The sequence below is a fragment of the Falco punctatus genome (genome assembly GCF_963210335.1).
Source record: "Falco punctatus genome assembly, chromosome: 2".
Lineage (NCBI taxonomy): Eukaryota > Metazoa > Chordata > Aves > Falconiformes > Falconidae > Falco > Falco punctatus.
Window position 1 is genome coordinate 28,548,653 of NC_137581.1, and position 10,504 is coordinate 28,559,156.

Below are 10,504 nucleotides of genomic sequence, written 5' to 3' on the forward strand. Positions count from 1 at the left end.
GGCGCTGGCAGTAAGCGGGGCGGGAGGGCGAGGCCGCCCCTTTCCGGTGGCGGGGGGGGGGAAGGGGGCGGTGCGTGTCGGTCACGTGGCTGCCATGGCAACGCGGCCCGCCCGCGCGGCGGCCCCTCCCCGTCCCGGCCCGCATGAGGCGGAAGCGGCCGCCGGGGCTGCTGTGGCCGGTGATGGCCGGCGTCCTGCTGGCGCTGCTGGCCCTGCTCTGGGGCTCGCAGGTGGGCGGTGGCCGCGGCCCGAGGGAGGGCGTGAGGCGGGGGGCGGGCGGGGTGCCGGCAGGGCCGCGCTCGGGGGCGGCGGGGACGGGGCCGTGGTGCGGGCGCAGCGTCCGCCGGTGCTCGGGGGCCCGGAGGGGCGGGGGGTGCCGGCGGGTTCCCGGGGCCCAGCCCGGCCCGGCGCCGTCCCGCCTCGGCTCCTTACGCCGTTCGCGGTGGAGGCTTGGCTGTGTGCCCTGCCTGCCCCTCCAGCCAGGTGCCTGCGCGGGGTGACGGTGTTTCGGGGGGTTCCGAGCCTTATGCTCCCCTTGAAAGAGGAGCGACTGAACCGCTGGGCGAATAGCTGTGCATCCCCTACTGTCGGGTTTTCTCCCTGCCTAAGTGCTCACGGTTTCCCTTCGTGCTTGTCTGGTCTTTCTTAAGACGTTCCTAGTTCTGTGGCATCAGCTTAGCCCTACATCTGGCAAGGCAATTAACAGAAATGTTAAACGGCCTTGCTCCTTCAGGGTCAGCGCTTGTTGCTCCTTAGGTCTAGCCTGATCTTTCTGTTTCAGCGCTTAGCTTCCCTTCTGCTGCCGGAAAGAGAACCGAAAGGCCGAAGGTTGTTTTTTTTTTCCATTCTCCTTTACAAAGGATACATTGCCCAGGGTTTTGCCATTCCTGGTAGCTTACACTTCCCCATTTCCAGGATTTCATTTTCTTTTTTGACCCGTAATTTCCCTTTATACTGATACTTCTTTTTCTTATTGTTGTATCATCTTGAAGAGGTTATTGAGTCTGTTGCGTTTGGAACCTTCTCTACTGTTTTCCTCATTTTAGAGTGTGGCTTGTGTATAGTAATTGCAACTTCAATGTAGAAATTTCAGGGTGTGTTTTTTGCCTTCTAATTCCAGAGCTCCGCGATCTGAAGGACTTTATTAGCTAATTTCCAGTTTGTAGAAATTTTCCCGTTTGCAGCCCCAAACCCTAGCTTCAAGCCTATTCTGTTTATCTGTCATCTTAATTTTGATCGAATAAATCAATTTATGATGCTTCAGTACACAGTTACTTTCTATTGCTCATTCTTCTGATCCCAGCATAATGGAATTTAACGATTACTGGATGTATGTTTTGTATTTCCAGGTTTTAAAAGCATTTGATTACTTCCCTCCTTGGAAGGAACAGCAACAGATGTACAAGTTGGACATAGGCTGGCCTAAAATTCCAGAATACTTCACTGGCCAAACATTTTGTGTTGCTGTTGACTCTCTTCATGGTTTGGTCTATGTGGGACAGGTGAGCGAGAATACTATATTTCTCTCCTTGTTGCTCTAATGTATTTTTGCTTCTAAAGTGTCTGGTTTAGATTAAGATACATATGTGTGTGTCTGTATAGATATATGTGAATAATTATTATCAAAACTGATGAAAATGTAAGTATAGATGTCTCTGCTATATCCATTTTTTCAAGCGGTTTAGGCACCACACTTGTTTGTGCTCTTAAAAGCCTTGCATTTCTGTGTCATCCAACATAACTGAGTTACAGTACCTTCTTCTGTTAGCTGTAAGGTAAAACATGATTCTGGGGCAACTGAATCTTCCGCTTTTTCAACCTTTGTCCCATGAAATCAAAACCACACAACTCTTTTGGCCCGTTACTGTAATTTGAGTTCAATTATTCACTTTGCCCAGTTCCATGCATTGGTATCTCCAGGTCACGAATAAGACATTCTCTTCATGGAAAGTGGTGGGATTTAATTATGAAGCACAGCATGAGTACTTGACTGCCATGCAGCTAACAGGTACAGTTACAGTTTTTCATGCCTGTTTTATGCATGGCATATTTTTCAGCAAGAACATAAAAACATGATTCAAAATGAAGACCAGGATAACTGCAGGAACTTGGCTGCTCTGAAAATTGGACTGTTACATGATTTAAGTTGGAACTCTAGAATGAATGGAAGGTTTTGCCTGTTGAACTTAAACTCTTCTGTCTCTCCCCTTTTCTAACTGGAAAAAATGAGAACTAGTGACAATCTCAGGAGATTCTTAATGATTCATGAAATGTTGCAAAAACTTTACAAAGAGGAATTTTCAAAAATATAATTACTTGCTTAATTTGTTTTCTTAATCGACCTTTTTTTGCCTTTTCAGAGGGGAGACAATGTGCCAAAGGTACTTGTATTCTCAGAGGAAGGCTATTTTCTTTACTCATGGAATAATACAGTTGAAATGCCTCACGGTATCTTTGTATTGAACACTGCAACAGATAGTTCAGTATGGATCACAGATGTTGGAACAGGTATGCATGGTGGTGATATAAGAAGTATTAGGTAGGAAAGAAAACACTGATACTGCAGGTATTGCTTTAAACAACTCATTTATTTAAGTCTTACAAACCTGTCTCAGAATTGTTTGAGTTTTTCTTACCATGAACAAACTTCTTCAGGTGCTGCAGAAAATACCCTAAAGGTTCATGAGGTGTGCTGTCTGTCTGCTTATAGCTTCTGAACTCAGTAAGCACTGCCCCGTTGCCCAGGAGAAATATCAGGAAAAAAAAAAAATCTTCTGGCTAAACTTACTGTCTGTCCTAGATTTGGTGACCTTAACACAATGGATGAGTACTGTTGTAGCCTATGGTTTTACTAACCCATAGTCATGTTCTCACTATAGAATTTTGTCCATTTGATTTATTAATATCACTTATGAGTATCAGGGGATTTTCTTTTTTAATCTTTTCAATCAGTTGTAATACTTACATTTTGCTTTGTTAAGGTGTTTTTGCACTTTTCTCCCTTAATTCAGGGAAATACGGACACACTGTGAAACAATATAGCCCTTCGGGTAAACTTATGCAGATCTTGGGTACGCCAGGTAATGCTGGTTCAAGTTTGATTCCCCTACAATTTGATCAACCAGCAGAGATCTTTGTAGAGGAGAGCGGAGACCTGTACATTGTGGATGGAGACGGAGGAATGAATAACAGATTGCTCAAACTGTCCAACGGTATGTAAAAATGAACGGCAACAGCTGACCATTGAAAATTCAATGTTAAATAACACAGCTTGAGAGTACTTTTAAGTGAGGACTAGGTAGAGCTGTCATTTAACATTAGTTTGAAAGCTTTGTTGACTCAGATCCTGTTTTGTTGCTTGTCACTTCAGGAGAATTCTCCTAATTGTTTATGACAAGAGGCTGAGAGAATTAGTTCAGTCTTCAAGAGAGAAGGCTAGGGGGATTCTTATTGCCATCTTCTGTAATGGGAGGGTATAGAGAAGACAGAACCACACATTTCTTGGAGGTGCACAGTCAAGAATGAAGAACACTGAGCAAAAGATGCAAGAGGGGTGAATTCCAGTTCCGTTTTTGGAGGGAAAGATTCACAGTGAGGGTGATCAGACAATGAATAGCTTGCCCAGAGATGGTGTGGGAGTCTCCACTGCTAGAGATACTCAAAACTTGACAAGTTATGAGCAACCTGATCTAACTTCAGAGCTGGATTTGTTGTCAAGTCTAGTTCGGCTTTGAGAAGCAAATTGGACCAGATGATGTCTGGAGATCTTTTGTACTTAAATTATTCCATGATTCTAATTAGCTTGCTCGTGTTCCTCGGTTAAATCGTCAGTGTTGGTCAGGGCAGTGAGTGAGGAGTCTGTGCATGCCTACAGTTGGGAAAAAGTGGAGGAGCTACCATTTCTTCTTTGTTGTATCTAAAATTAGTTACGTTTCAAAAGTTGAGTGTAGTTTAAATTTTTGAACTGTATCTCATTCTACGAGTTTGATTCTTCTACCTCCTTGCAGGGAGAAGTCATTCTTTTTTTACATAAGATTGGGCTTGCACTTCATGTGAAACTTGCAGAGAAGTTGAAAATATTAGTTTCTGGCTGTGAATTTGTGGTACCACATGTCTGTGTCACTTGGCCAAGCATGATTTTGTCATGAATTTATGAGAGCCTATAGCAAGCCTTGTATCTAGATTCAGATTAATTTCTTGAACCGTTGCTTTCTTGGAGAATGTCAGGTCATACCTGGAATGAAAGGGTAAGAAAACTAGCTGTTAAGGTGCAAACACAATGGTAGAATTCTGGTGCTAGCCTTCTGGTGCGGGTTATGACGGTATTGAAGCAGGTTCTCAGTCCTCATGTTTACTTCCACACACTGTTGTCCTTCATATACAGAAAGAGTGCTGGCAGCTACTTTGTGCAGTAGGGATGGAGATATTCCCAACAGTCTCATCTTCACTGAAAAGCAGAGACCAGATGTAGCTTGTCATGTATGACTCAGAATCCACTGAAAGTCCACTGTGGACTTAGCATTGCTAGGTTAATGGTTGGACTCGATGATCTTAAACCTCTTTTCCAACCTAAACGATTCTGTGAAATGGTCGGTTTCCTAATATCTAGTTTGCAAAATGGTAAATTGTTAAAACTGCTGGGTAACAAATGTAAAAAAACCAAAAACAAAACAACCAAAAAAAAATTAGTAAAAATAATATCATAATCAGCCAACTTTTTTTTTTTTTAATACAGTGCTTAACAGAGCCTTGGACTATGGCTGTTTGTACTAGTGGCTACGTTTCTGTAGCCATAATCCTGAAACCACTAATAATAATCCAGTATTCACTGTAGTCGTTCCAGTATTTCTTGGGTTTACGTACCAGGAGTACTGTGTTTAAACGATCTGAGTTTAGAAATTTCACCTTTAAAATTACTCAAAGTAACTGTGCAAGGGAATGTCTTAAAGCTGTTGTATTTGTTGTTTGCTTACTGTGATTTTTTTTTTTTTACTTTTATTTTTCATGATGCTCACTGTGTAGATTACAAAGAGATATGGCTGACTGGAACAAATGGGACCGGCATTGGCCAGTTCAAGATTCCTCACAGTGTAACAGTGGATCCTTTTGGACGGGTAAAGAATAAAGGGAAATTTTTTTTTATCTTTCAACAGACTTGTTTATGTGTATTTGAACAAAACAAATTGTATTTCTTTTTTAATTGAACAGCTGTGATCTGGGTGATTTTATGGGGGTTGCAGTTTGCAGTGATAGTGGTCATGAGCTGAGGTTTCATTCTGCACATCCTACTGAAGCAGCTGGCTCCAGTGTTGATGCAAGGGTTCTGACTGGTTACGTTGTCAGTGTCTGTGCAACAACAGACTGTTCCCCCTGCAGTTTCTAACAGGTTGCCATTGCGAGAGTACAGGAGAATTATCTTATGTAATAAATATCTACCCAAGCACTTAACGTTTCTTCAGAGGAATTTAATTTTGTATTTGGAAATTCCAAATAAGCTTAAGATGGTAGTAAAGGCTCTAGCTAGGTTGTAGACATCAGTCCTTTTCTACATTTTTTGTAGACATCAGTCCTTTTTCTACAGCTCAAGGCACTCAAGAGTCTACTTCTCCCAGGTGTTAATTGTAGTCTGGCTTTTCCTCTGCTGTCCTTGTAGAGGAATTCTATGGTCACTTCTTAGTCTGTTTCTGGGAAAATAAGATTGCTTGACTAAAACGTCTGAAATCACTGGTTTGAGCTAATTCTGCTAATGCTGTCTGAACCAGAAGGAGAAGCGTATATAAAAATCGCTTCTCTGCCAAAATAGGGAGGGTGGGAGGGACACGGTTCCTTTATTTTGAAGGGTAACCATGGGTATATACATTCAAAGACAGCAGTTGCGATGGGCTATGATTTTATTGCCAACATAGTGTTGATCATCAGCCTAGGTTAAAAATAATTAATTCCTAAGGAGTCTTAAGAGAATGCTGTAGTAGTGTTTCATTTAAAAATAGTGGTGAAAGATTTCAAGTCAGCTTGTTTATTGCTCCCTTTTGGGTGATATCCCAAAAAAGTCATGAAGTTTACTTACCAGGCTGATGGGTTGTCAGCAGCTGAAACTTGAATGATTGTAGTACAAGAGATGCCTTCACTGGAACTGTCTAGTGGTATTGCTGGCTTGCGTTGTTTGTGAACCCAGTTAGCACAGGGGGGGATGTAGACAAGCTCCACAAAACTGATTAGGCAAAACATGCTGAGAAAAAGCTCTTAGTGTTTAAGTTGCTCATGTTTATAGTAATGTTAGGCATATCGAGAGTGTTTGCAGATGCAGTCAGGTTTGGGTCATGAAATGAGACTACTGTTATAAAACAAATTGTTAGCGGGTGAAAGACCAATATCTTTAGAATTGAATAGGTGGGAATGTGTCCTCATGGTGGGGGAAGAAAATCCTACTAAATATAGACACAAAAATGAAGCAGGGGCAATGATTTCTCTGTTAAAGTAGTATAAAATAATTTGTGTATGTTAACTCTGTTTTGTTTTATATCTGGAAGGCATATCTACTTACATAGTTTTGAATGGGGAGGTGCATTCTTCCAAGGTATACTTCTCTTTTACTACAGGATACTGATACTTTGCTTATGGAAGAAACTAATGCATTTGATTTGTTCTGTTTGTGAACAGCCATGATTTTTGTTTTTAACAGGTATGGGTTGCAGACAGAGACAACAAAAGAATCCAAGTCTTTGATAAAGTCACAGGGGAATGGCTCGGGTCTTGGAACAACTGTTTTTCAGAAGATGGACCCTATTCTGTCAGGTGATGTTGAACAGTTCTTCTAGAAGCATGCAATTACATAAATAAGGTGTACTCTTACTGTTGAATTAAGATGTTGGTACTTAATGCCTGATGACAAGGAGTTGATGAATGTAACTAATAGGGTGCTGGGCCCTAATCATATGTAAAGATAATGCACAGGTGTATCTTGACAGGGAAATCCTGGCTTTATAAGGATCCCTGTGGATCTGAGTGTAGGATTGGGAACTTAAAGTTGTGTGTTGGTGACCTTACTGTTGCAGCTTTTAGAGGAAGAGAGATTGTCTTGAATGAGTTTTCCTTAGCTTAATCTGTCTCAAGGAAGCAACATATAGACCAAGGTTTATAGGTTAATTTTCAATGCTTCACTGCATTTAGTCTGTTGTAGCCTTCAAAAACTTGAATATTAAGGAGGTTTTGTTTGTTTAAAAGTGCATGGTTGTGTTAAATTGAGATGTCCTATGGAGTTCACAGTTCAAAAATGTATTTCTGTTTTTCACAGATTTACTGCCGATTACAAATACCTGATTGTAGCTCAGCTGAATATCAACCGGTTAGCAATCTTGGCAGCACCACCGGTTGGCTCTATTGGGGACTGTGTTATGGTCCACACGGTCCAGCTGGCAGATGAAACTAAACCTCACCTTGTGGATGTAGACATGAAGAGTGGAGCAGTCTATGTTGCAGAGATTGGAGCCCAGCAAGTACAAAAATACATACCCATAAGTTGATGGTTTCCCACCACTGCTGTGGCACAAGCTGTGTGACATATAACACCTATGACCACATTTCCTTGAGTTTTCTGTAGCTTGTGTTTCCTTAGACAAGCATGAAACATTGTGCTCGCAGTACTCTAGAGCTAAGAATCTAGTTGTCCTGCAGTCCTGGAAAAGCACTTGGTCTTGAACTGTTACTAACTTTAGTAATGCTATAGTGGCTTTTGCTTTTGTTGCTGGCAATTATAAAATGACTTTCCTATGCATTTTGATTTTATTATATAAAATTTTACAAACACAGCTGCTGTTCTTAAATGTATAGGGTCTTCTTGAGGGACCTCCAATTAGCCTGTGTGTTAAACAAAGGTCAGAACTGTCTGAAAGAAGTGTATAAATGATTTCCTGGGAGGCGAGCACCGTATTTTAATGTTTCTTCCCTTTTTTTTTTTAAATCATTGTGCTGATGCTGTCCAACACTGAATATAGGGATGCATTATGATGTTGAGTAAGGTGCTGCTGAATAGCGGTGTCAGTACTGACAACTGGCATCTGCCTTGGGTGGTTAATGACATAAGCATTGAAATCTTAGTTTTCAGCTCTAGCTAAAGTGGTAAAGTCTGTAATAAGCTTAAGTTAAATTGATATCGGGCACTTCAAACTAAATTAAAGTGTGTGCACAGCAGCCAAGTACTGATTCTTAACTAGATCAATTCTTAACCTGATTTGATTTATATCAGCATGAGTTTTCCATTCCATAATATTTCATAGTGGAACATATTGAAGTTCAACTCATTGCAATTTGCTAGGAAAGTCTTAATCAGCATTAGGGACTGGGAGAGACATGATTTTCTTCACATTTCATTGAAGCTCTGTCAGTTAATAGCAGTGCATCTGTTTTGACTTGGGAATTTTTAACTGTTTTCTATCCAGAACTTAGACTTACTTCATCAACTCTGTTAATGTCTAGAGTTTCTTATGCTGTATCTTAGCAGGTATCTCCAAGCTCTGTCCTACAAAATGCTGTCTCTTTCCATTCCCAGTCCAAAATGATTCTGTTTTGTTTACATGTAGCTACAAGATTTTAAGTTAATTCACTCTATAGCTTAGGAGGGAACTGGATATAGGAAAATGTGATGGAGAAAATGGCATGACAGAAATGAGATCGTGAATAACTGATTACCTCTGGAAAGCTGTGGACCCACTTTCCATATTTATCTGCTAGCTCTTCAAAACATTTTGGAGGATTTTTGCTGTTTCCACATGCTAATTCTGCTGTGTGGACTATTTTAATGCTAATTAAAATAACTAAAACTAACTAAGATGAGCAATTCTTTTCCTGCTTCCTTAGAAAGGGAATATGGGAAATAGAATTATTCTGATGGGAAATATCCATGTCAGTGACTGTTACCAAAAGCAAGTGCTTCTTGATTTGTCAGGTTTCAACCTACGATCACAAATTTGTGGGTCAGCAGGTGGAAAAATCTATCCAGAAAAGTCAGATTCATATTTGTTGTGGAAACTCAGCTGTGAACCCTGATGCCTGATTCCAGCATTATTTGAGATTAATGCACTAAATGTGAATGCTTTGTTGTTGGCTGCATCCACGATAACAAAAGCAGCTCTTACCTGGCTGCCCTCATGCAAGCCTTAGAATCAGAACTTCAGAGTTATACACTAGCAAACGTGATCTATCATTCACATGGTCTTGAATGGGAGCTAGTAAGCAATATTTATTACCTGAAAAAGTAGCAGTACTTCCTCTAGACCTGGAGGTATAAGTCCACATTGCTTTGCAGTGTGTTCTGTGGATTTTCTAACTAGCTCTCCACTACCTCAGGGATCTCTGTGTGCAATTTAGCTATTTTTCACCTACAGAAGGTGGATTCCTTTTTAAAAATACTACACTTTAATATAGTTAATGATGTTACAGTATCTGGGTGGTGTAAGGGGTCCAGGCATATCCATCCTTCCTCACCACATCCTATCCTTATTTATTTTTTCCATTGTCACGTCCATTTGAAACAGAACCCAGAGCTCTCTGGGAGCATGCTTCTGTGTTCAGTAAAGGAGTAGTGCACTTTTGGATGTTGACAAATAAGTTATTTCTACAACTTTGCTGTGTGGATCTGCTCTCAACTCGGTTGCATGGGCTTTTGCAGCCCCTAGAAATGGGGAGCGTTCATTCAGTTTTGTTTGGCTTTACTGAAATAGGTCATGGTGCCAAAATGTGCCTTGCCTCTAGACATTTGGGTATCTGTGATAAGAAGGGATGCTTATTATTAATTAATATGAAATGCTTAGACTCCTTTTTACCTCTGCGTCTATGACCAGACAGAAAACGATTGATTTGTGCACTAATTTGCTAATTCTCTGAAGGTTTTCTTATGTATCATCTTGAAACGGATTTCTGAAAAAATGCATAGTAAGATAATTTGATAAAATAAATCGAGAATTTCCCATTATGAAAGGCCTGGGTGCTTTATTTCTGTACTAGTATCAGAACATTGCAATGGATTACTTTTCTAAATATGGGGTCCTCAGTACTTGGATAAGATATTTAATAACTTTTGATGCCAGCATTCAAATGTAATTTAAATTCCACGTTATCTTTATACATTACTACTTCCGTGGTCCATCTCTTTTGTATCACATGTTTCGTGTCACACGTTTTTCTTTGAGTAGTTAGTAAAATGGGATGGTGAGTTATGTAAGTGCCAAGTATAAAAAAAATAAATCTGTATACCCTTTTGATGCTAATAGGGAAATTAAAACGAAGAAAAACACTTCTTAATACAGAATAAGGTTTTCTTTTCAGAAAAGATTTACTGAGAAATCTGTTTAGTTTTTAGAAGATCAAGAAGGAACTACTCCATGGGTTAGAAGTACTTGCACAAGAAGAAAATAAGATACTACGGTGTTAACTAGACAAGAAAGAAAGCCTAAGATGATGCTAGAATCTCCTAAAAGTCTAATTTCAGTTAACAAGTGCCAACTTT

At 40.4% G+C, this 10,504-nt stretch overlaps 1 protein-coding gene across 1 annotated transcript; it reads left to right on the forward strand.

Moving 5' to 3' along the window:
* Window positions 1-76: 76 nt before the first annotated feature.
* On the forward strand, window positions 77-7,953 carry NHLRC3 (NHL repeat containing 3). Its single transcript, XM_080376600.1, has 7 exons — window positions 77-230; window positions 1,350-1,502; window positions 2,361-2,508; window positions 3,012-3,212; window positions 5,023-5,114; window positions 6,683-6,795; window positions 7,295-7,953. Exons 1-7 carry the CDS (start codon window positions 144-146, stop codon window positions 7,521-7,523), a joined length of 1,023 nt encoding a protein of 340 aa, XP_080232726.1. The 5' UTR covers window positions 77-143; the 3' UTR covers window positions 7,524-7,953.
* The last annotated feature ends 2,551 nt before the right edge of the window (window positions 7,954-10,504 follow it).